General features: G+C 48.0%; 1 protein-coding gene across 1 annotated transcript; it reads left to right on the top strand.

Annotated features, from left to right (window-relative positions):
* Positions 1-11,255: 11,255 nt before the first annotated feature.
* NEMP2 (nuclear envelope integral membrane protein 2) lies at positions 11,256-24,704 on the top strand. The gene is made up of 9 exons (XM_060257057.1): positions 11,256-11,394; positions 12,888-13,003; positions 14,438-14,666; positions 15,275-15,347; positions 17,992-18,085; positions 19,080-19,194; positions 21,355-21,580; positions 22,315-22,491; positions 24,332-24,704. Exons 1-9 carry the CDS (start codon positions 11,256-11,258, stop codon positions 24,558-24,560), a joined length of 1,398 nt encoding a protein of 465 aa, XP_060113040.1. The 3' UTR covers positions 24,561-24,704.
* The last annotated feature ends 981 nt before the right edge of the window (positions 24,705-25,685 follow it).

Raw genomic sequence — 25,685 nt, 5'->3', positions numbered from 1 at the left:
GTAATGCCAGGTAGTAGAGATATAAACTCTATAAAGGGCATGGACAAACACAATTAAAGATTTTGTGAAACTTAAAACATGCTTAGGAGATTAGCACTCTTGCAATATTTTTGCTTATTTAACAGTTTCTGATAACTGACACCTCCTGCTCTGAATTACTGCATCAAAGTCGGGAGACAATGTCTGTGCTGTAGCAATCCTGAGTATGCTGTTCAGGTCTTGCTCAGGTAGAAAAAGAAGATATTGAATTTATATCCTGCCCTATACTCTGAATCTCAGAGCAGTCACAATCCCCTTTATCTTTCCCCCCACAACAGACACCTTGTGAGGTAGGTGGGGCTGAGAGAGCCCTCCCAGAAGCTGCCCTTTCAAGGACAACTCTTTCAAGAGCTATGGGTTACCCAACGCCATTCCAGCAGCTGCAAGTGGTGGAGTGAGAAATCAAACCCAATTCTCCCAGATAAGAGTCTGCATACTAAACTGGCTCCGGTGTGTGTCTGTACGTTGCAAACCTACTTCTGATTTATTGACATTCATTACAGAAATCTCATGGTCAATGCTTTGAGCCTAAGACCCAAGGGAAAACATGAAATGGCTGGGCATCGTGAGCTTATGTACATAAGTTGCTTCCTGTGCTGCTCAGCCACTGGAGAAAATAGAGGTTTGCTCTGTAGCTCCTGAGTGATTGAGCAAGCCTGGGAAAGCAAGCTGTGATGTAGAAGGAAGCAAGAGAGAGAGAGAAAGAAGCAGATGACAGTGAGTGGCTCATGGGCCTGATAGGAGCCTTCCGGGGGCCTGATCCGTCCCTCGGACTGCATGTTTGACACCCCTGGCCTATATTAACTAGGCTTTCTGCCACATTATGACTCACAAACAAAAATGCACCTTAAGGTGTGGCGCTGAAGACTGTGAGATGTTCCCATGACTCAGAAATATGCAGAGGGCTTTCTCAGCCAAATGTAATCTGACTTGATTCAGAATGAAGGAATGTGAAGGAAGACAAGAGACGGGGACTCCAACTGAGCCCTTTCTAGCAGCTTTCTGAGAGACATCTGTCAATCAAATCTGGCTTGGGACAGCTTCTGATTCAGGTGCCCCCATTTGGCAGTCACCCGGGTGGGAATCGGATAGGGTTGCCAATCCCCAGGTTGGTGAATCCTGACAAACGAGAAGCGTGTGCAACAGACACAAACAAACCAAAAGCCCGAAGGGGCACACAACCTGTATTGCTGCAAACACTTATATACACAAACTTATAGAAAAGACTTGTATGAATTCCTGAATGCATTTAATCCTGTGGGCTGACTCATTAAAAAGACTTAAAGCAGTTCATAAAGAGCAAACGCTCCATTTCACAACGACCCTCGAGGACCCACACAAATTAGTGAACAATTTCTTAATGGCTCCGTAGAGCTCCCAATATTGATCCACAGTCCAGAAGAGTCCAAAGTCCTTTTGTGTGGAGGTCTTGCACAACAGGACACTGGTAAGACCCTGGAGGGACGGTGGCTCAGTGGTAGAGCATCTGCTTGGGAAGCAGAAGGTCCCAGGTTCAATCCCTGGCATCTCCAAAAAAGGGCCCAGGCAAATAGGTGTGAAAAACCTCAGCTTGAGACCCTGGAGAGCTGCTGCCAGTCTGAGAAGACAAGACTGACTTTGATGGACCGAGGGGGGTCAGATTCAGTAGAAGGCAGCTTCATATGTTCATATATGTTCAAAACCATAAAACAAACAGATGATACAACATGAATGGTACAGCGTGTATTATAGGTTAAAATACAGATATCCTAGGTATCATGGATACAAATTCAATATCATCTTCTTCTTCTTCTTTGTAGTCCACCGATCAGTTGGAATTCTGGGAGATCTCCTGGCCCCGCATGGAGGTTGGCATCCCTGCTACAACCCCATTAGCATGACATGGTCTATTTTAGATTTCTTCTTCTTTTGTGACTCATGAGAGCTATTATAGGAGAGGTCTGTCTGCTGAGAGAGAAAACAGTACACGTCTCTACCGAGCTCAGAGAAATGATGCTTGGCCTCTGGGGATCCACAACCCCTCGAGATGTCCCCCCCCCCAGGGGTTCCTGATATTTACCGAGCTTCTCTACAAACGCCCAAAGAGACAGCAGGATTCGTGCTTTTTCTGAAACAGCAAGAATATCCAACGTATTATTTTCCCCCCCACCATTGGGGAAGAATCGGCTCCGCTTCCAGAATACAGGAGAGAAAGACAAAGCTATGGCCAGGTAGATTGGGTCGTCTAAAGCAGGGGCGTCAAAGTCATTTGTTAGGAGGGCCGGATCTGACATAAATGAGACCTCGTCGGGCTGGGCCATGTTTTGGAAGAAGAAGATATTGGATTTATATCCCGCCCTCCACTCCGAAGAGTCTCAGAGCGGCTCACAATCTCCTTTACCTTCCTCCCCCACAACGGATAGCCTGTGAGGTGGGTGGGGCTGGAGAGGGCTCTCACAGCAGCTGCCCTTTCAAGGACAACCTCTGCCAGAGCTATGGCTGACCCAAGGCCATGCTAGCAGGTACAAGTGGAAGAGTCCGCACACTTAACCACTACACCAAACTGGCTCTCTCTGTTGAGCTGGGCCTTGTGCGTTCCTGTTGAAGACCAGGTGAGAGCTGGACCATAAGGAAGGCCGAGCGCAGAAGAATAGATGCTTTCGAGCTGTGGTGCTGGAGAAGACTCTTGGGAGTCCCTTGGACTACAAGAAGATCAAATCAGTCCTAAGGGAAATCAACCCAGACTGTTCCCTGGGAGGACAGATGCTGAGGCTGAAGCTCAAATCCTTTGGCCACCCAATGAGAAGGGAGCACTCCCTGGAGAAGACCCTAATGCTGGGAAAGACATCACCCTGCCAACAAAAGTCCGTATAGTTAAGGTGATGGTATTCCCAGTAGTAATGTATGGCTGCGAGAGCTGGACCATAAGGAAGGCCAAGCGCAGAAGAATAGATGCTTTTGAGCTGTGGTGCTGGAGAAGACTCTTGAGAGTCCCTTGGACTGCAAGAAGATCCAATCAGTCAGTCTTAAGGGAAATCAACCCAGACTGTTCCCTGGAAGGTCAGATGCTGAAGCTGAAGCTCAAATCCTTTGGCCACTAAATGAGAAGGGTGCACTCACTGGAGAAGACCCTGATGCTGGGAAAGACAGAAGACAAAAGAAGAAGGGGGCGGCAAAAGATGAGATGTCTGGACAGCGTTACTGACGTAACAAACACGAATTTGAGCGGACTTCGGAGGATGGTGGAAGGCAGGAGGGCCTGGCGTGATTTTGTCCAGGGGGTCACAAAGAGTCGGACTTGACTGTGCGGCAGAACAAAAAAAGCAGAGCTATAACTCCTTGGTCACATCCCAACCATGACTGCACCTTTCTTCTGAACAAAGAACCACACAGAGGTAGGCGTATTTGGACCAAAGAAACAGCAGAGGTGCTGAACCCGGTTCCTGCCTGCTATTTTCTTTCTGCTTCAAGTGGCCCCCTCAGCATTCTGCCCCTCATGTTCCAGATGTGCATGGCGAGGAGGATGGACGCATATGTGTGGGATTGCCCAGAGGACTCCACAGATATTTAGGGTTCAAACCCCTTTGTTGCTTTTAGAAACCAGCCTTTAGGTTGCCAGGTCTGTGTTGGAAAAGACCGAGAGACTTTGGAGGTGGAGCCAGGAGAGGGCGGGGTCTCAGCATGGTACAATGCCACAGAGTCCACCCTCCAAATCTGCCATTTTCTCCTTGGGAACTGATCTCTGTAGTCTGAAGAGGAAGTGAAATTCCAGGGGATTTCCAGGTAGGGTTGCCAGGTCTGGGGTGGAAAATTCCTAGAGACTTTGGGGGTAGAGCCAGGAGAGGGTGGAGTTTCAGGAGGGGAGGGGCCTCAGCACGGTTCAGTGCCTTAGAGCCCACCCTTCAAAGCAGCCATCTTCTCCAGGGGTAATACAATAGCACAGGTATTGTGCAATAAGGGGATGCTTATTAAATTTGCAGATGATACTAAATTGGGAGGGGTTGCAAACACAGAAGAAGACAGAAACAGGATACAGGAAGACCCTGACAGGCTGCAAAACTTGGCTAAAACCAATAAAATGCATTTTAACAGGAATAAATGTAAAGTTCTGCATTTAGGTAGGAAAAATCCAATGCATGGTTATAGGATGGGGGAGACTTGTCTTAGCAGCAGTATGTGTGAAAAGGATCTAGGGGTCTTAGTGGATCATACGCTGAACATGAGTCAACAGTGTGATGCGGTGGCTAAAAAGGCAAATGCAATTTTGGGCTGTATCAACAGAAGTATCGTGTCCAGATCAAGTGATGTGATGGTATCGCTTTACTCTGCTCTGGTAAGACCTCACCTGGAGTATTGTGTTCAGTTTTGGGCACCACATTCTAAGAAGGATATAGACAAACTGGAACAGGTCCAGATGAGGGCAACGAAGATGGTGAGGGGTCTGGAGACCGAGTCCTATGAGAAAAGGTTGAAGGAGCTGGGGATGTTTAGTCTGGAGAGGAGGCGGCTGAGAGCTGATATGATCACCATCTTCAAGTACTTGAAGGGCTGTCCTATAGAGGATGGTGTGGAATTGTTTTCTGTGGTCCCAGAAGGTAGTACCAGAACCAATGGGTTGAAATGAAATCAAAAGAGTTTCCGGCTCAACATTATGAAGAACTTCCTGACCGTTAGAGCGATTCCTCAGTGGAACAGGCTTCCTCGGGAGGTGGTGGGCTCTCCTTCCTTGGAGGTTTTTAAACAGAGGCTAGATGGCCATCTGACAGCAATGAAGATCCTGTGAATTTAGGGGGAGGTGTTTGTGAGTTTAGAGGGGTTCCTCCATGGAACAGGCTTCCTCGGGAGGTGGTAGGTTCTCCTTCCTTGGAGGTTTTTAAACAGAGGCTAGGTGGCCATCTGACAGCAATGAATATCCTGTGAATTTAGGGGGAAGTGTTTGTGAGTTTCCTGCACTGTGCAGGGGGTTGGACTAGATGACCCTAGAGGTCCCTTCCAATTCTATGATTCTATGGTGTATTAAGTATCCTTCAAAACCTCACCGGTTGGATTATCACTCAGACACAAAAAGTGTGTAAACAAACATTCAGTGCACAGTTTATAATAAGTCCATACAGCAAAATAATAGAACGAACGGCCACATGACACTCCCCCAGACTGTTTTCTAAAGTCAAGTCTCAGAGGCGCCGCCTTCAGCTGCTTCTTGCAGTTCAGAATCTGGGTGGAGACAGGGGCGTCCTTCTGCACTTCTCACAAAGAGTTCAAAAGACCGTACTTCCTGGATTTCCTACGGTTTCGTTGGTTTCACCCTTCCTCAGTCTTCTCTCAATGCTGTTTTCACTGGAGCCACAGTACAAAGAACTCAATCACGGATCAACGCGTACATGCTCAAGTCTCTGCTACTGGCTTTTAAAAACAAAACAAAACCCCCAAAAGGCTGCAGGAGCAACACAGAATGTGTAGTTTGCTCTCTCCAACACTGTCTCCGACACCACTTCGATACCTGTGCTGAATTTTAGGTAAGCTGAGGATCACCTCTTCTGTGGCTCTTTATCCCTGATGTATCCCTCTTTATTTATTTATTTAAAAAGTATCTCTTTTGTTCCCCATGTCTTCAAATGAATGCAACGACCGTTCTGCAGGTTGTTTTAAAATCTAATTTCTCTATCGCTGCTTCTTTGGAGGTTTTTCACATGGAGCGACTTCTATGAAGGCTGAAGTTTGGATTCACCCAGGAATGGAATCTAGTCACAGAAAGCTCTTTATTGCCCCCAAGCGGTCGTTCACGGTAAGAACACGAAAGCTCCCAGTTCATATATATTTGCACAGAAAGGAGACCGGTGGCACCTCGGAGACCTGCCTACCTCAGGGACCGTCTCTCCCCATATGAACCCCAGAGAGCACTGAGGTCAGCAGGGAAGAACCTGATGACTATCCCCGGGCCGAAAGAGGTAAAACTACAGAGTACCCGTGCCCGGGCCTTCTCTGTTGTGGCTCCACAACTGTGGAACCAGCTTCCGGAAGATATGCGGGCCCTGCGGGATTTTGAACAGTTCTGCAGGGCCTGCAAGACCCTTCACCGACTAAAGAGAGAGACTGCTAAGAAAACTTACCATCTATTGTAATAGCACCAGCATGTTAATTTTATCAATTTTAGAATTTTAATTAAATTGTTAAATTAGTTTTTGTTTTAAATAGCATTGTATAATTTAATGTATTGATTTATGTTGTTAGCCGCCCTGAGCCTGCTTCGGCGGGGAGGGCGGGATATAAATAAAATGATGATGATGATGATGATGATGATGATGATGATGATGATGATGATGATGACCTGCAAAGTTTTATTCTGGGGAGAAAACTTCCATTCATATGTGCAAAAAGGTTTATAACCCAGAATTAAAGGGACATTCCTAGTTAGTAGCAATCACCACGGCATAAATAGGAGGGGTCTTTACAATGAGACTTGTCAGAGACGACCTCAGGTAGGTCTGACTTTTCCTTTGTCGGGAAAGGATGCCTCGTTTTATTTGAAATCAGAGACAGGAGCTGCCTAGCCCAAGCGCCCTAGGGTCCCGAATCCGGGAAGCACTCCTAAGCAGATCGACTCGGAAGTAATAGGACAAAGTTTGACTTCCATCGTGGCACCTTGAAAACCAACAAAGTTTAATCCTGGGTAGAAGCTTTTGGGTGCACGCACAGAAAAACTGTGCCATCAGTGGCTATTAGCCACAGGGTATAGATCAGGGGTGTCAAACTCATTTGTTATGAGGGCCGGATCTGACATAAATGAGAGCTTGTAGGGCTGGGCCATGTCGGGGCGGGCCACGTGTGTACCTATTTAAGATTAGGTACCAGAGATATAAACTTTATAAAGGACACAGACAAACACAAAGGTTGGGGTTTTTTTAAACTTAAAACATTAGCACTCTTTGGTTTAAAGGTGCTTTCTTTGTATTTCTCCCATGGGATCCAGGGAGCTGGGTAAAGGAAACTCTGGCTCTTTCCTTCCTTCCCCCAGGGAACCAGGAGAGGGAGGAGCCTCAACCAATAGAAGGAAAAGAGGCTTGGCTCAGTAGCTCTGCTGAGCGATTGAAAGAAAATAAAATAACATGTAGAGGAAACCGTGGAGTAGATACCCAACGAACAAAACAGAGGCACACAGCTATAGGTTACTGGAAAATTGGTGTAGTAAGAACATAAGAGAAGCCATGTTGGATCAGGCCAATGGGCCATCCAGTCCAACACTCTGTGTCACACAGTGGCCAAAAAAAATTATATATATATATACACACACATATATATATACATATATATACACACTGTGGCTAATAGCCACTGATGGACCTCTGCTCCATATTTTTATCTAACCCCCTCTTGAAGCTGGCTATGCTTGTAGCCGCCACCACCGCCTGTGGCAGTGAATTCCACATATTAATCACCCTTTGGGTGAAGAAGTACTTCCTTCTATCCATTCTAACCCGACTGCTTAGCAATTCCATTGAGTGCCCATGAGTTCTTGTATTGTGAGAAAGGGAGAAAAGGACTTCTTTCTCTACTTTCTCCATCCCATGCATAGTCTTGTAAACCTCTATCATGTCACCCCGCAGTCGACGTTTCTCCAAGCTAAAGAGCCCCAAGTGTTTCAACCTTTCTTCATAGGGAAAGTGTTCCAAAAACATTTTTTGGGAAAGTGTACAAAAACTGAAACATTCACAAAGTGCAACAACACACATGTATAAAAATCTCGTATTTCAACAAGGCTCGTGCATAAACCACAAACGAGCAGACTCAAGAATCTCCAGTATATATCAAGACCCACTGCAATTCTCACAAAGTTTATATCAGGATCCAGTCCATATTTTAGAAATAGCAAGTGGGTAAAGTAGTCACAAAAGACCCTCACGCATTCCAATGACGGGGCTGCACGGCCGTTTCACTGGTCTGCCTTGTTGAATATTCATATTGGGGCAGCTCTGCTTCAATCAGTTCATAGATATTTCTTGCCACGAGTCCTGGAATGCTGGCTCCTATTGGACGTCCAGGAGAGGGAGGAGCCTCAGCCAATAGAAGGAAAAGAAGCTTGGCTCAGTAGCTCTGCTGTGCAATTGAAAGAGCCCGGCAAAGCAAGTTCTGCTTCCCTTCCCTTACTCCCCAAGGGAAGAGCCTCAGCCAATGGAGAAAATAGAGGCTTTGCTCTGTAGCTCCTATGCAACTCAGCAAGCCTTATAAAGCAAGCTGTGATGCAGAAGGAAGCAAGAGAGAGGGAGAAGGTCGCAGATGACGGCCAGTTGCTTGAGGGCCTGATAGGAGCCCTCCAGGGGCCTGATTCAGCCCCCAGGATGCATATTTGACACCGCTGGAATAAATGGAACTCTCTGTCCAGGGCAGTGATACTCTGTATTCTTGGTGCTTGGGAGGGGAAAAAGTGGGAGGGCTTCTAGCATCCTGGTCCCACTGATGGACCTCCTGATGGCATCTGGGGGTTTTGGCCTCTGTGTGACACAGAGTGTTGGACTGGATGGCCCATTGGCCTGATCCAACATGGCTTCTCTTATGTTCTTATGTCTGGAAAGTGATGCTCTGTATTCTTGCTGTTTGGGGGCGGGGTGTGTGGCACAGTGGGAGGGCTTCTAGTGTCCTGGTCCCGCTGATGGACCTCCTGATGGCACCTGGTTTTTCTGGCCCCTGTGTGACACAGAGTGTTGGTCTGGATAGGCCACTGGTCTGATCCAACATGGCTTCTCTTATGTTCTTATGTCAGTCTTCAAGGTGCCGATGGACTCCAATTTATTCTGTTGGAGATCCAGGTGAGTAGCCATGTTGGACGATGCATCAGAACAAAGTTTGAGTCCACTGGCACTGTTCAGACTGACATTTAATTCAGGGTATAAAAGAAGATCCTAATGCTGGGAAAGACAAAAGGTAAAAGGAGAAGGGGGTGGCAAAAGATGAGATGGCTGGACAGTGTTACTGATGTAACTAACACAAATTTGAGCAGACTTCGAAGGATGGTGGAGGACAGAAGGGCCTGGCGTGACCTTGTCCATGGGGTTGCAAAGAGTCGGACTTGACTGTGTGACTGAACAACAATGGAAGCCAGGGGTGGACAAACATGCTGCATAGAATAAACGTCAGATGTTTGCTAGCTGCAAGATAAGGGAGGGAGGAAGGCAGGAAGGAGGAAACAGAGGGGAGGGAGAGGGAGGTGGAAAGAAAGCAACTTTAACTTTAAATGCATTCTCCAAGCCACCGGCAGGCATGGCTTGGAGAAGTGACAAATGCCGTTTCCAAGCCGGCCGATGGGGCGGTGGGGGCTTCGAGAGCCCCACACAATATGTGTGCAAGAGCCATAGTTTGGTCACTCCAGTATAAGTCAATCTGACAGAAGAAGAAGAAGAAGAATTGCAGATTTATACCCCGCTCTTCTCTCTTTATCAGAGACTCAGAGCTGCTCACAATCTCCTTTCCCTTCCTCCCCCACCACAGACACCCTGTGAGGTGGGTGGGGCTGAGAGGGCTCTCCCAGAAGCTGCCCTTTCAAGGACAACCTCTGCCAGAGCTATGGCTGACCCAAGGTCATTCCAGCAGGTGCAAGTAGAGGAGTGGGGAATCAAGCCCAGTTCTCCCAGATAAGAGTCCACATACTTCACTACCACACCAAACTGCACGCCGAGGAAAGCTGTTGCCCCCCCCCCCCCCCGAATAAAACTTTGCTGGTCTCCAATGGACCGCTGGACTCCCCCTCTGTTCTGTTGGGCCAGCCCAGATGGACAGCTCCCTGCCTGCATCTCCTCGGGAGCAAGGCAGCCCCCACGGGGGGTGTCATTCCTAGACTTGCCAACCCCCAGGTCCCAGCGGGGGTTCTTCTGCTTTCCCAGGCTCCTTCCCGCCCCCAGTCAGCTGGTTGGCCGGGGGAAGCCCCGCCCCCACAGCCACCATGTGACTTTCCCCCTCCGGAGGCTTCAGACTCCGCTTGGAAAGGCTTCCTCTTGGGATGGTGTGTCTGTGCTACTCTGAAGAAGTTGCCAGCAACTCGTGAGTAGAGATGCCAATCCCGCACTTCAGAGTCGCCAGATATTGGGGAGGGGGGAGGGAAATGTCTGCTGAGCACTTCATTATTTCCTATGTGGAAATCGATTCTCATAGGGCAGGGGTGGCCAATGGTCGCTCGCCAGATGTTTTTTGCCTACAACTCCCATCAGCCCCAGCCATTGGTCATGCTGGCTGGGGCTGATGGGAGTTGTAGGCAAAAACATCTGGAAAGCGACCACTGGCCACCTCTGTCATAGGTTATAATGGGGAATTGATCTGGAGGTATCGGGGGCTCTGGGGGAGGGCTGTTCTTTGAGGCAGAGGCACCAAATGTTCAGTATAGCATCTAGTGCCTCTACCCCAAATACCCCCCCAAGTTTCCAAATGAATGGACTGAGGGGGGGTCCAATTCCATGAGCCCCCAAAGAAGGTGCCCCTATCCTTCATTATTTCCTATGGAATGAAGGCATTTAAAAAAAGGTGCGCCGTCCCTTTCAATGCCATGGCCAGCACTCCCTTTGGAGTACAATCGCACTCATCTCACCCTTGCCCCTGGCTCTGCCCCCAATGTCTCCTGGCTCCGCCCCCAAAGTCTCCTGGCTCCGCCCACAAAGTCCCCAGATATTTCTTGAATTGGGCTTGGCAACCCTAGGAGTCATTCCTCCAGGCCGTGGGCTTGTCACACCCTTGCCCCTGGCTCCGCCCCAATGTCTCCTGGCTCCGCCCCCAAAGTCTCCTGGCTCCACCCACCCAAAGTCCCCAGACATTTCTTGAATTGGGCTTGGCAACCCTAGAAATCATTCCTCGAGGCTGCGGGTGTGTCACACCCTTGCCCCTGGCTCCGCCCCAAAGTCTCCTGGCTCCGCCCCCCCAAGTCCCCAGATATTTCTTGAATTGGGCTTGGCAATCCTAGAAATCATTCCTCGAGGCCGCGGGCTGGCTCCTAGGTCCGTCGCCGGCTACGGAGCGCGCTCTGGGAAGGCCTGTGCTCTGAGCTTTACGCGCGGCGACGCCTGCCTCCTGGCGGCCGCCGGCTCCGCAGCAGCCCGGCCCGGCCCGGCCTCTAGCCTCCTTCCCGAGGCGGGAAGGAAGGAAGGAGGAGCTACGGCCGGGTTGCTGCCGCCATCAGCGCTTCCTCCTCCTGCGGCCGCCCGAGCGAGCGGGTCCCCCCCGCCGCGCCGCCTCTCCATCCATCCGGCGCGGTGGCCATGCGCTCCTCCTCCGTTGCGCGCAGGCTGGCCTGGCCGAGGCCGCGTCCGGCGGCGGGGCTGGTGGCGCTGCTGCTGCAGCTGGGCTTGCAGGCCGGGGGGCGGGCGGCGACGAGCGGCGAGCTGGCCTTGGCGGCGGGTAGGGCGGCAGGGAGGCAAAAGGCGGCCCGGGGCGCGCCCCTCGTTCCATGCTTCGGGGTGTCATGATAGAGGTTGACAAGATGCTGGCCGGGGTGGAGGAAGTAGAGAAAGAAGTCCTTTTCTCCCTTTCTCTGTGGGCACTCCATGGAATTGCTGAGCAGTCGGGTTAGAACGGAGAAAAGGCAGGCCTTCTTCACCCAAAGGGTGATTAACCCGTGGAATTCACTGCTACATGAGGTGGCAGCGGCTGTAAGCATAGCCAGCTTGAAGAGGGGATTGGATAAGCATATGGAGCAGAGGTCCATCCGTGGCTATTAGCCACAGTATATATGTGCATATATATGTTTGTGTGTATATATGTATGTATGTATATATGTGGGGGGGGTGTATGTGTGTATATATATGTATATATGTACACACGCACATATATTGGCCACTGCGTGATACAGAGTGTTGGACTGGATGGGCCATTGGCCTGTTCCAACATGGCCTCTCTTATGTTCTTATGTGACACAGAGTGTTGGACTGGAGGGGCCATTGGCCTGATCCAACATGGCTTCTCTTATGTTCTTATGATGGAGAGAGAAGTTGAAAGAAATCAACTTTAAATGCATTCGCCAAGCCTCTGGCTGGCTTGGCTTAGAGAAGTGATTTAAAGAGACAAATGCCTTTTCCAAGCTAGCCAGTGGGGTGGTGAGGGGCTTCAAGAGCCTCATATTATGTGTAAAAGAGCCACAATTTGGCCACCACTGCGCTTCATCTTTAAACTGTGGAAGCATACTGTACAGCAGGTGGGGGTCGAATTCATTTGTTATGAGGGCTGGATCTGACATAAATGAGACCTTGTTGGGCCAGGCCATGGGTGTTCCTCTTTAAGATGACACAGACACAGGACACAGACAAATACAATTAAAGATTAAAGAAATAAAACAAGCTTAAAACGTTAGCACACGTTAGTCTTAAAGATGCTTTTGTTGTGTTTCTCCCATGAGATCCAGGGAACTGGGCAAAGGAAACTCTGTCTCTTTCCTTCCTTCCCCAGGGGACAGGGGGGAGCCTCAGCCAATGGAAGCCAATAGAAGAAAGAGAGGCTTGGCTCAGTAGCTCTGCTGTGCGATTGAGTTTGTCAAAGCAAGCTCTACCTCCCCCCTTCCTCCTCAAGGGGGGAGCCTCAGCCAATGGAGAAAATGGAGGTTTTGCTCTGTAGTTCCTGTGTGATTGAGTGAGCCTAACAAAGCAAGCTGTGATGCAGAAGGAAGCAAGAGAGAGAGAGAAGGGAGCAGATGACAGCCAGTTGCTCAGGGCTTGATAGGAACCCTGTGGGGGCCTGATTTGGCCCCCCCCGGGCTGTATGTTTGACACCCCTGGCAGTGTAGAGCAATCCCTTCAGAATCAGAGAAAGAATTGGAAATCATTTACAAGATGTCAAACAGCGGGCATCTTACACACATTTTCAGAATTCTTTATACTCTTCCTTTTCCCTTTCTCTAGACGGTCATTGTCGAAATTTGAAGGCAACGGATACCTTGCAAACGTCGGAGTCGAGCTGTTACTGCTACGTTCCAAAGGGGGAGATACATTTGAAAAACATGTGGTCAAGTATTCAGGTACAACATCCAGGCCTCGTTTTGGGCAGGAGCTCACAGGAGCCGAGCTCTGGAACCTCTACATTTTATTGTGCTCTTTCTTTTTTACCCCCACCCCCAAATACTTGCTCCTGGGCTCCATTGTTTAAGCCCCCTGTGAGAATTTTGCTGGACTCTAAGATCTGACAAACTTTCTAATATTTTTATGTTTGGTAAAATAACCAAAACATATAAGCAGGGGTCCCCAACCCCTGGGCTGTGGACTGGTACAACGTAGTAATACAAATTACAACGTAGTAATACAAATAATAAGACATTGGATTTATATCTTGCCCTCCACTCTGAATCTCAGAGCAGCTCACAATCTCCTTTATCTTCTCCCCCCACAACAGACACCCTGTGAGGTAGGTGGGGCTGAGAGAGCTCTCCCAGCAGCTGCCCTTTGAAGAATAACTCTGCGAGAGATATGGCTGACCCAAGCCCATTCCAGCAGCTGCAAGTGGAGGAATGGGGAATCAGACCTAGTTCTCCCAGATAAGAATCTGCACACATAACCACCACACCAAAATAAAAAGGTGAAGGTAGTCCCCTGTGCAAGCACCAGTCGTTTCCGACTCCGGGGTGACATTGCTTTCACAACGTTTTCACAGCAGACTTTTTACGGGGTGGTTTGCCATTGCCTTCCCCAGTCCTCTGCACTGTCTTCCCCAGCAAGCTGCGGACTCATTTTACCGACCTTGGAAGGATGGAAGGCTGAGTTAACCTTGAGCTGGCTACCTGAACCAGCTTCCGCTGGGATCAAACTCAAGTCATGAGCGGAGGGCTCTGACTGCAGTACTGCAGCTTTACCACTCTGCGCCACGGGGCTCTTACACCACACCAAAATAAAAGCGTACAATTGTATCATCCCGAAACCATCCCCCCCCCACCCCGGTTCGTGGAAAAATTTTCTCCCACAAAACTGGTCCCTGGTACCAAAAAGCACGGGTAGCCAAACTTGCTTAATATAAGAGCCACACTGAATAAATGTGAGATGTTTGAGAGCCGCAAGTCATGAATGGCAGATGTTTGAGAGCTGCAAGGTGGAAGGAAGGGGAAAATAGATTGGGGGGAGAGAGGTAGAAAGAAAGCAACTTTAAATCCATTCTTTGGCTGACTTGGCTTGAAGAAGTGATTTAAAGAGGCAACCCGGCCAGCGGGGTGGTGGGGGCTTCAAGAGCGTCACAATTTGTGTGAAAGAGCCACAGTTTGACCACCGACACCTCTTTTTCTACGAAATGACTGTTGAGTACAACCCCGCTGTTGGCTCGTACAATTTTACTAGTTAAACTAGCACGTGTGGCGTGATGCTTTTTTCCTCATTTCTGCCAGTCTTATATCTCTGGCTTGTGGGCATCAAGGTGCCGTTTCTGACCCCCCCCCCCCCCCCCGTCACACGGAGAACGTCTGTTGCAGGTGAAAATCAACAGCATGGGCACGTTCAAGGTGGTGTCGATCCCCGAAGAAAGTCATTGCCAAAGCGCCGAAACTCTGCTTGCCTTTTTCAAGTGCCTCATTCGAAACTTTTGGCAATCGGGGACATCTAATGAAACCAGCGTCACCGTGGCCCAGTATGGGGAGCGAACCTGCTTCTGGGTCCAACCAGAAAACAAAGCGCCTTACTCCGTGACCATTCAACAAACCAGTGAGTAGAAGCTGAAAAGAAGATGATGACGACTGCAGATTTATACCCCGCCCTTCTCTCTGAATCAGAGACTCAGAGCGGCTTACAATCGCCTATATCTTCTCCCTCCACAACAGACACCTTGTGAGATGGGTGGGGCTGAGAGGGCTCTCACAGCAGCTGCCCTTTCAAGGACAGAGACTCAGAGCGGCTTACAATCGCCTATATCTTCTCCCCCCACAACAGACACCCTGTGAGGTGGGTGGGGCTGAGAGAGCTCTCACAGCAGCTGCCCTTTCAAGGACAGAATCTCAGAGCGGCTTACAATCTCCTATATCTTCTCCCCCCACAACAGACATCCTGTGAGGTGGGTGGGGCTGAGAAAGCTCTCACAGCAACTGCCCTTTCAAGGACAGCTCTGCGAGAGCTATGGATGACCCAAGGCCATTCCAGCACCTGCAAGTGAAGGAGTGGGGAATCAAACCCGGTTCTCCCAGATAACAGTCTGCACACTTAACCACTACACCAAACTGGCTCTCAAACTGGCTAGAAAGAGCTTGTGTGAGTGGAAAGATGTCTGCAAAACAACAAACTGGGACTTTAACGGCCTGATGTTTTATTTTTTCCAGTGCTGGATAAGAAACTTTTCCTCACGTTCGTGACTGGAGGACTTCTTTTCCATTTTGCCCACAACTTAAGTAGGTGAGTGTTAGTTTGCTTTACTCTAGGAGTCCCTGGCAGGGTGCCCATGGGCTCTACGGTGCCTGCCAGCACCTTTTCTGGTGCTCACCGAGTGTTTGTAGAAAGTGGGCGGGGCCAGTTGAGGCTTTTGCCCGGCAGGGATTCTAACTGGCCACTGGAGATTTGATTGACTATGCGGATTTAAAAACAAAAACAAAAAACGTTGGTAGCAGCTGCCATCACAGCGCAAGGATCTTCACTGTGTGATTGAAGCTAAGCTGTGGCAGCTGTAGCTGGCTCCGCCTCCTGCAGCCACCATTTTGTGACAGCCGTTTTGTGGGGGCGCCCACCATTCTGTGTCAGAATTCCAAGGGTACTTGTAGACTCAAAAAGGTTGAGGACCTCACTTTACTGGAATCGCCTTGAATTGCTGATCTTGCATGCAGTCGGCTTTGCTCTTTGCCTCCGCATAACGAAAACCGCTCTGATCCAACACAGTGAAATCCGCACTAACAGAGCTTTTTCTGTAGCAGGAGCTCTTTTGTGTATTAGGCCACGCCCCTTGATGTGGCCAATCCTCCCAAGAGCTTACAGGGCTCTTCGTACAGGGCATGCTGGAAGCTCCAGGAGGACTGACTACATCAAGGGGGTGCGGCCTAATAGGCAGAAAAAGCCCTGCATAGGCAAAAAAAGCCCTGCATACTAATTTGAGCAGATCGCACCCATCCTTCTAAGCGTTATGCTTCCCTGGCTGTTTTTCTTTTTTCTTTTTCTAAATTTCATTTACTCTGTTCAGGGTTTCTCACAGATCAGTAAACAAATAACAATAGAGAATGTAAAACCCTTGCTATGATGCTGATTGTGTAATTCAGGGGTGGCCAACGGTAGCTCTCCAGATGTTTTTTTGCCTACAACTCCCATCAGCCTCAGCCAGCATGGCCAATGGCTGGGGCTGATCGTAGTTGTAGGCCAAAAAACATCTGGAGAGCTACCGTGGGCCACCCCTGGTGTAACATAAAGCGGTAGAGGCACCATTTGAGCAAATAAGTTCTGCCCGTATAATTTCTCTCCGTAAGCCAAATCTGTGCGCACGAAGGCCTTTTAAAATCAAAAACACTGACCTAAAATCTAATTGATCTTAACTGTGCTCTTTTGGCTCTGAGCTGATCTTGGAACACGGCAAAATTGTAAGCTGCCTTGAATGGTGATAAAAACTGCTTAAATAAATAAATGTATCATCGCTTTCTGGAAAAGCCATTGAGCAAATTAGCATAAGAAGAAGAGCAGAGATTTATACCCCGCTCAGTTTGGTGAGTGGTTAAGTGCACGGAGTCTTATCTGGGAGAACTGGGGTTGATTCCCCACTCCTCCCCTTGCACCTGCTGGAATGGCCTTGGGTCAGCCATAGCTCTTGTAGGAGTTGTCCTTGAAAGGGCAGCTGCTGTGAGAGCCCTCTCAGCCCCACCCACCTCACAGGGTGTCTGTTGTGGGGGGTGGGAGAAGAGATAGGAGATTGTAAACCCCTCTGTCCTTGCAAGGGCAGCTGCTGTGAGAGCCCTCTCAGCCCCACCTACCTCACAGGGTGTCCATTGTGGGGGGAGAAGATATAGGAGATTGTGAGCTGCTCTGAGTCTCTGATTCAGAGAGAAGGGCAGGGTAGAAATCTGCAGTCTTCTTCTTGCGTGCTGTGGTGGAAAGTACCATCAAGTCACTGCTGACCCCATAGGGTCCACCAGGCAGAAGACTTCAGAGATGGCTTTCCATTGCCTTCCTCTGCGTAGCAACCCTGGGTTCCCTTCCATCCAAACACTAGCCAGGGTCGACCCTCTTAGCTTCTGTTAATTTGGTAAAAAAGGGACACTCGGTGTGGTAGTAGTCAAAGCAAACGCCAAAAACACATGGTTTGTCCGTCAACAATGTAAATGGTCTTTCTGCTATTTATTTTTTAAAATTGCATAAATACAGGTATACAATACAATAACTGGATTGGTGGTCACAATACCAGACGCTAACGTATCACAGTAAGGTCTCAATTGATGCAATAAGTGAGACAGGGTGTCTGCTGTGGGGGGAGAAGATAAAGGAGATTGTAAGCCCCTCTGAGTCAGAGAGAAGGGCGGGGTATAAATCTGCAGTTGTCGTCTTCTTCCTTTTGTCTATCCTGAACCTACTGCCCATCTGTGAGTGTTTCGGTGATGCTTCAGTGAGTGTTTCGGAGGGACAGTGGCTCAGTGGTAGAGCATCTGCTTGGGAAGCAGGCGGTCCCAGGTTCAATCCCCGGCATCTCCAACTAAAAAGGGTCCAGGTGAATAGGCGTGAAAAAGCTCAGCTTGAGACCCTGGAGAGCCGCTGCCAGTCTGAGGAGACAATACTGACTTTAGGGAGGGATGGTGGCTCAGTGATAGAGCATTTGCTTGGTAAGCAGAAGGTCCCAGGTTCAGTCCCTGGCATCTCCAACTAAAAAGGGTCCAGGTGAATAGGTGTGAAAAACCTCAGCTGGAGAGCTGCTGCTAGTCTGAGAAGACAATACTGACTTTGATGGACCGAGGGTCTGATTCAGTAGAAGGCAGCTTCATATGTACATATGGTTCCTGGGAGATGTAGCATGTATTTGGCAGTTCTATACCAAAGGTTTAACAGCTTTTGCTCTGATCTTTCTAAACAGAAGCATCACATTCTATTATTCTGCCGGAGTTGCGTTTGGTGTTTTCGCTACTTTGGTCTTCCTCGTTTTGATGCTTAAAAGATTTATTCCCAAGGTAAGCGTTCCAGGGCTAGTATTAAAATAAAGCAGATTATATCAGTCTTCCAGTATTAACTGCCATTTTAGTCAGGCTTCTGGTGTTAACTGAACTCTTACTCATGTTGGACGCCGGAAGAAAATGTGCAACAGGGGTGTCGAACTCAGTACGAGGGCCAGATCTGACATAAATGAGCTTTTGTTGGGCTGGGCCATGTATGTACCTACTTAAGGTTAGGTAGCGGATGACAGCCAGTTGCTTGGGTGCCTGATTCAGCCCTCAAACTAATTGACACCCCTGCTCTAGACTACAGCCTGCCTCCAGCATGGCGTTCCAGAGAGAACCTCCCTGCCTCCAGCCTCTTCAGGAAAGAACACACCCCGTCTGTGCTTTCCTCCCAGGTCCCACTCCTCTCTGGGCTAGTTTCCCTCCAAAACCTTGCCACCCAATCAGAAGGAAAGAAGGGATCCTGGGAGATGTAGGCTTTCTTTAGTAACTCCTAGTCAGGCTTCTTTGGAGCCTATAGGCCTCCCTAGACCCAGGATCATGACAGAGCCAGTTGGTGTAGTGGTTGAGTGCATGGACTCTTATCTGGGAGAACCAGGTTTGATTCCCCACTCCTCCACTTGAAGCTGGAATGGCCTTGGGTCAGCCATAGCTCTCGCAGAGTTGTCCTTGGAAGGGCAGCTTCTGGGAGAGCTCTCTCAGCCCCACCTACCTCACAGGATGTTTGTTGTGTTGGGGGGAGGTAAAGGAGAGTGTGACCGCTCTGAGACTCTGAAATTCAGAGTGAAGGACAGGCTATAAATCCAATATCATCATCTTCTTCTCAACTGGAACTTCTCTCGTCTTCCATTTTCCAAGTACTCATTAAACTTGCTGTCAGACTGTGCAGTCATTTGGGGAGATCCCGTTTCTAGTGACGGGTGGTCCCAGCTTATGCATGGGCTTGTGTGATATATAAATAAATTTACAACAGAGCTGCTCATCTCTCTCTCCTTTACCCCTCCAGCTCAGCACCTTCTGGATTTTAATGAGCGGCTGCTGGTTCTGTTCTCTTTATCTCCTTTACACTTTGAAAGAGGATTTGAAACAACTCTGGTATGATTCTACGCAATACTTACTGGGTAAGGGAATGAGCAGAGACATCCATCCTGTCAGAATAAGCACACAGAGGTGAAGATTAGCATTTCTTGTTTCATAGCTGTCTTCGTTCATGAAACGCCGAGTCTGAAATGAACGACAGTTATTCACATTCAGATAGACCCGATTTCAGCATTAATAGGAGAAAAAGCATTTCTTTGACGGGTGCTCTGCTAGTTTGTGGCTTTTCTCAGTGCCTTAGTGTGCCACGTTCGAAAGTATTTGTTGCTCAGTGTTGCCGCAGTGAATATACAACAATGAAAAAACAGGAACAGGACGAAAGACTAAACAACCAGAAAACGCCAGCTATCTCCCTTGTATAATGAAAACAATGTAAATATCTCCAACACATAAATAATAGACAAAACACTAGCATTACTTATGAGAAACATTCAAAATGCTGTCACACACACACACTGCTGCCAATAAATACAATATCCAGAATAACATAAACCAAGCCACCAAGTTCCATTACAGTCCCAGGCTTTCAAGGAATATGTAAAGACTTGTACAACACTCAAAGGTGATAATAAATATATTCTCCAACTGTACAGAAAGTATGTTCTCCACGGAATTTCGATCGTTATATTTCCCATTTGGATTAGTATCTTTGTCAAGAGATGCACGTATGAATAGCTTAAGCCTTTACTCTGAAGCTCTCTAAACCATATGTCAGCTTCAAAAATATTTATTTTAATCTTTCTTCTCTCTGGAGCCTTACAGCCTCTGTAATATTCACGACTCAGTGGTACATACTTCCTGCTGGGGCAGTGTGTATGTTACAACATTTTGAATTTTTTTCATAAGTAATACTAGTGTTTTGTGTATTATTTAAGTGTTGGAGATATTTGCATTGTTTTCATTATACAAGGGAGATATCTGGTGCTTTCTGGTAGTGAATATGCAAGCATGACTCTACCCCAGGGTTCCTCAAAGCAGTGCCCCTGTCGCCATGGCACCCACTGACACCTTTCCTGGTGTCCACCAAGGTTTTTTAGAAAATGGGTGTAGCAAGGTGGGTCTCCTCACTGGCCATTGGAGATTTGATTGGCTGTGTTTTTTTTTTTTTTAAATGTTAGTTTGGCAGCAACTGCTGCCACAGCACCAGAATCTTCACTGTGTGACTGAAGCTAAGTCACGGCGGCCATTTTGTGGCAGGTTTTGCCTCCTGCAACAGCCATTTTACATCTGGGCCTATCACACTGTCAGAATTACAAAGGAGCCTACTGGCTTGAAAAGATTGGGGACCCCTGCTCTGTCCTAAGCCTGCAGCCCCCCGCATTCCTACTCTGAAATTAGCATCATTGAACATACTGGACAACACTCCCTAGTAAAATGTGTGTAGGATCCTTGAGTTTAACTGTAAAGCATTTCCTTAGCAGGGGTGTCGAACTCATTTGTTATGAGGGCCGGATCTGACATAAATGAGACCTTGCTGGGCCGGGTCATGTTGGGTTGGGCCAAGCCAAATCGGGCCGGGCCATGTGTGTACCTATTTAAGATTAGGTAGCAGAGATAAAATTTTTATAAAGGACACAAACGTCTATTTTTTAAAAAAATTAAAACACGCTTAAAATGTTAGCACTTATTGGTCTTAAAGATGCTTTCTTTGTATCTCTCCCATGAGATCCAGGGAAATGGGCAAAGAAAGCTCTGGCTCTTTCCTTTCTTTCCTAGGAGACAGGGTAGGGAGGAGCTTCAGCCAATAGAAGGAAGAGAGGCTTGGCTCAATAGCTCTGCTGTGTGATTGAGAGAACCTGGAAAAACAAATTCTGCCTTCCCCCCAAGGGAGGAGCCACAGCCAATGGAGAAAATAGAGGTTTTGCTCTGTAGCTCCTGTTCGATTGAGCAAGCCTTGCAAAGCAAGCTGCTATGCAGAAGGAAGCAAGAGATAGGGAGAAGAAAGTAGATTATAGCTAGTTGCTCGGGGGCCTGATAGAATCCCTCTGGGGGCCTGATTCAGCCCCAGGGTCACATGTTTGACACCTCTGCGTTAAAGGGCGTTGTCCACAATGTCCTGAAATCTGACAAAGGGAGTTTTGACTCTCGAAAATTTATAACCCAGAAATCTTTTTGATCTCCCAGGTGCTCTGGGATTTGAACCTCACTTGTCCCTTTGACAGTTTTTGTTTTGCTTTTTGCAGGATACGTCCTGATCGCCGGAGTCGTCAGCTTTGCCATTTGCTACCAGCACGGACCACTTGCCAGCGATCAAAGTATGAACCTCTTGATGTGGACGCTGCAGGCGACAGGCTTGGTTTTAATTTATATGGGCACTGCCATCCCTCAGGTCGCGTATGCAGCGGTCGCTACCCTACTCTGCTCAAAAATTGCGCATTACCCACTCCGAGTATTCTGCAGCATCAGTAGGTTAGTATCTTTCTGACTACAGAGTGCCCTGTTATTGTGAAGGGTTCCCCCCCCCCAAAAAAGAAAGAAAAACAGGTGCTTATCACTAGAGGTGCGTGTTCAGGATAAACCAAACCAAATAAATACCTGGAAAATATCTTATTGGTATTTTTCAGGTGTTTATTCAGCTGATAGTGCAGATTAGACAATGTGATTCGGCTACCAATATAGCTGACCCGAATAAAAGCCGATATTATTTTTAATAGTGAAAGGGAAGGCGTTTTAAAATGCCCAATAAATTCCGGCTTCCCAATTATTTATGCAAATCCCAATATCATACTGATATCGGGATTAGGGAATGTTGGAAAATAGTAATATTTTTCAGGTCTAATGGACCTGAGTCTGGAAAAAGCCGTGTTTTGGGGGGGAAGGGTTGCACACCCTTAGTTATCACTAGACATCGCAGGAGACGCAAGGTTTCTGCGGAAAATGTCATCCCCATATTTTATACAATACATCTTACTGCAGTCCATCACAATGTTGTATGTTTCTCTTCCCCAGCCAGGGGAGTCTGATGACGTAGAGATGTGCGGCAGGGAAATGCACACTGTTGTGATGTCACTGCATGAAGAGACGTAAGGGGAGGAGCACAGTTTATTATAGTGCCTGTACTCTGAGACACAATTTTCTGATTGCCGGTTTCAGTATCCACAAAGCAGTTTCAAAAGACTTATCTTGTTTTGCTTCTCTTCTAGGAAAGCCCATCGGTACTTCAGACCGGAAAAGCCAGAGTTTCGGTACCTGACCGGAGACGAGTACCGAGAAGAAGGCGAAGCAGAAACCATCAGAGCTTTGGAGGAGCTGCGGGCCTTCTGCAGGAGTCCCAGTTTCCCCTCGTGGGTAGCCGTGGTCAAGCTGCAGTCGCCTCAGAAGTAAGAACTGTTTCTTGACATCTCAAAGTCACTGGAAGATTAGTAAGATCAGGGCTCTTTTTCTAGCAGGAGCTCCTCTGCATATTAGGCCACGCCCCCCTGATGTAGCCAATCCTCCTGGAGCTTATAGTAGGTCCTGTACTAAGAGCCCTCTAAGCTTTTGGAGGATTGGCTACATCCAGGGGTGCGTTGCCTAATATGCAGAGGAGCTCCTGCTAGAAAAAGAGCCCTAAGATAAGGGCCTTGTGTGCCTCCTCTGGGAGGCTGTTGTGAAAGAGAGGGAGAGCAACTGAAGAGGCACAAACGCAGCAGTGGCTGATGGGATCCCAGCAAGAAGGGATGGCATAGAGACCCCCCTGCTGGGAGGAGCTAAGCTGCTGCAGGAGGGCAGAAGAGACGGTCTTTCAGAACAACATTCGGGTTCAGTAGCATTGAAAAGACCAACCAAGATTTCCAGGCAGAGCATTTTTGGTAGAGAAAGCCCAGCAGGAACTCATTTGCATATTAGGCCACATCCCTGCTGTCACCATTGTTATGCATGGGGGTTTTTTTGTAGAGTCCATCAGGAACTCCTTTGCATCTTAGGCCACACACCCCTGATGTCACCATTGTTTTGTGCAGGGATTTTTGTGGATAAAGCCCAGCAGGAACTCATTTGCATCTTAGGCCACACACCCTGATGGTACCATTGTTCTACGCAGGGATTGTTTGCGGGAAAAGCCGAGCAAGAACTCATTTGTATATTACAGGGGTGGCCAACGGTAGCTCTCCAGATGTTTTTTTGCCTACAACTCCCATCAGCCCCCGCCATTGGCCATGCTGGCTGGGGTTGATGGGAGTTGTAGGCAAAAAGCATCTGGAGAGCTACCCTTGGCCACCCCGGTATATTACATCACACCCCCTGATGTCGCCATTGTTTTGCACAGGGGATTTCTTTTGTCCAAAAAGCCCTGCAGCAACTCATTTGCATATTACGTCACACCCCCTGATGTCACCATTGTTTTGCGCAGGGATTTGTTTGCAGGAAAAGCCCAGCAGGAACTCATTTACATCTTAGGCCACACCCCCAACACCAAGCCAGCCGGAACTCAAAACACCAGCTGAAAAAAAGCCCTGTTTCCAGAGTATAAGCTTAGAACCTGGAAATCTTGCCAATCTTCAACGATGTTACTGGATTCGAATCTCGCTGTTACTTCAGGCCCAACATGGCTCTTACTTCAGATCAATACAGCTTCCTACCCAAAACTGTGGTCCTTCTGGTGTGTGGTTCCCAGGTCACGAAAGGCGGGATTTCAGCCAGAACTGGCCGAGCTGCCAGGTAACAATTTGAAAGTAGGCATCACAGAAGCCAAGTGATAATCAAATTACAGTGCTCCGAGCGCTTCAATGGCTGGTATACATACAGCCAACGCAGATCACGTCTCGTAACAGGGTCCTCTCAGGACAAAGTTTGAGTGCAGTGACACCTTTAAGACCAGCAAAGTTTTATTCACAGTATAAGCTTTTGTACGCATGCACACTTCTTCAGATATATTAAAACGGACGTTACCAGTCCGTACATATAGATCTTCTCCAGTACTCCTTCTAAGCTGTGGAGTCTTGTGAGCAAAAATTTTATTTTGTGAGCTACTGGCATTAAAACTTTGAGCTACTGCATAAATTGTTTTGCTCTGGGGCCATCCCTCCTGAGCTAAGATAACAATGTGTGAGCTGGAGGCTAAAAAACTATGAGCGGCTCACACTGCCTCAGCTTAAAGGGAACACTGGTCCTCTCAGGTAATTTTTTTTAGATTTCTTCCTGTTTGACATTTCTCTCCACTCACGTTCCCTTTCCCTTCAGATTTGCAAACTTTGTACTGGGATTTCCCCACGTGTCGCCGGAAGAAGCAAGGGCCCACGACGAACAGTACGGTTTCGGAGGAGCCCTCTTAGAGGAACAGCTTTTTACCTCAGAGACAGAGTCAGAACTGGACCCACAAACAGGTCCCTTTCCTGAAGAGGAGGAGGGAGAGAGGGAACAACCGCAGTCACGAAACAGCTTATCCGTTCATAGCAGAGAATTTCTTTGAGCTGCTCTTCTCTGTTAAGAGAAAACGGGCAAAATACACAGTGCAAAGGTGGGAAATTCCATTAGCTGGGCTGTAGAGGGCAGCCATGATCTCTGAAAGACGTATCCTCACGCGGCAGGCCCTCACAGCTACGATTGCTGGGGGGTTTGAAGGAACATCTGCGATCCCCAAAGGTGCCTCCTCAACCAGCTGTACCGTTCTATGAACTGAAGGTGTTTTTTAAACTCTGGAGGCTGGCCGGGAAAATCTGCCTCCACCAGTGTCTCCGCTTACAAACTCCACCCAAGGTGCTGATCAGGGTGTGCCGGGTAGACTTCCGAGCAGAAAAGAACAGCAGAGATTAAGCACTGCAAAGTTATTTGAGTAAACTGTTTTAATTCTTCCTCGCTAGATGTGAGGGAAAACCAAGGGCCTGCTGCAGCCATCCAGCATGAAGTAGCAGAGTACTGAAGTGGTCGATTGGTCTGCATTGCTTCTGACTGAGGGGGAGGCGATTACGTTCTTCGAAGATCCCCAACTTTATTAATTCCCTGTGAGTGGGAAACTAGCACAGTATGTCAAGGGCTAAACCAGAATATCTCTGAAGTGGTCATATTCTGGTTTGTAGGCAGAGGAGCATTTTTTAAAATTGCAGCTCTCCTCACCTCTGGTGTGAAGTGTGGGGGCTCATTTTCCACTTCACAGTTCTGTGGCGGATGAAGACCAGGTCTCATAATTGTTGCCTTTGTGACATCAAATATTATATTCTTTTGTGGAAAAGATCGTTCAAGAGGAAGGTGTAGCTAAGTGTGTTTGCTGTGATCAATTCCAAAGGTCCCTTTTTTGGAATAGGTTGCATAGTTACAACTTACATCAGACTTTTTAGGTCTGCAGGCTCCTTTGGAATTCTAACAACAGATAGTGGGCACAACCACAAAATGGCTGCCACAAGAGGCGGAGCCAATTGCAAAATCTAACTCTTTGATGTAATACTTAAACATTTTGGGCAGAAGCTTTCAGGATGCCTTTTAAAATGAACATACAGGTTTAAAAATATTTTCTTGAATACACACAGCCTATCTGCAGTCATACAGCGAAGAGACTTGTGCTATGGTGGCAGTGAAAGCAACGTTTTTTAAAAATTTG

Source organism: Heteronotia binoei, chromosome 16 (assembly GCF_032191835.1).
Source record: "Heteronotia binoei isolate CCM8104 ecotype False Entrance Well chromosome 16, APGP_CSIRO_Hbin_v1, whole genome shotgun sequence".
Lineage (NCBI taxonomy): Eukaryota > Metazoa > Chordata > Lepidosauria > Squamata > Gekkonidae > Heteronotia > Heteronotia binoei.
The sequence above is the reverse complement of the archived record's forward strand: the minus strand, read 5'-3'. Positions and strand labels throughout refer to the sequence as shown.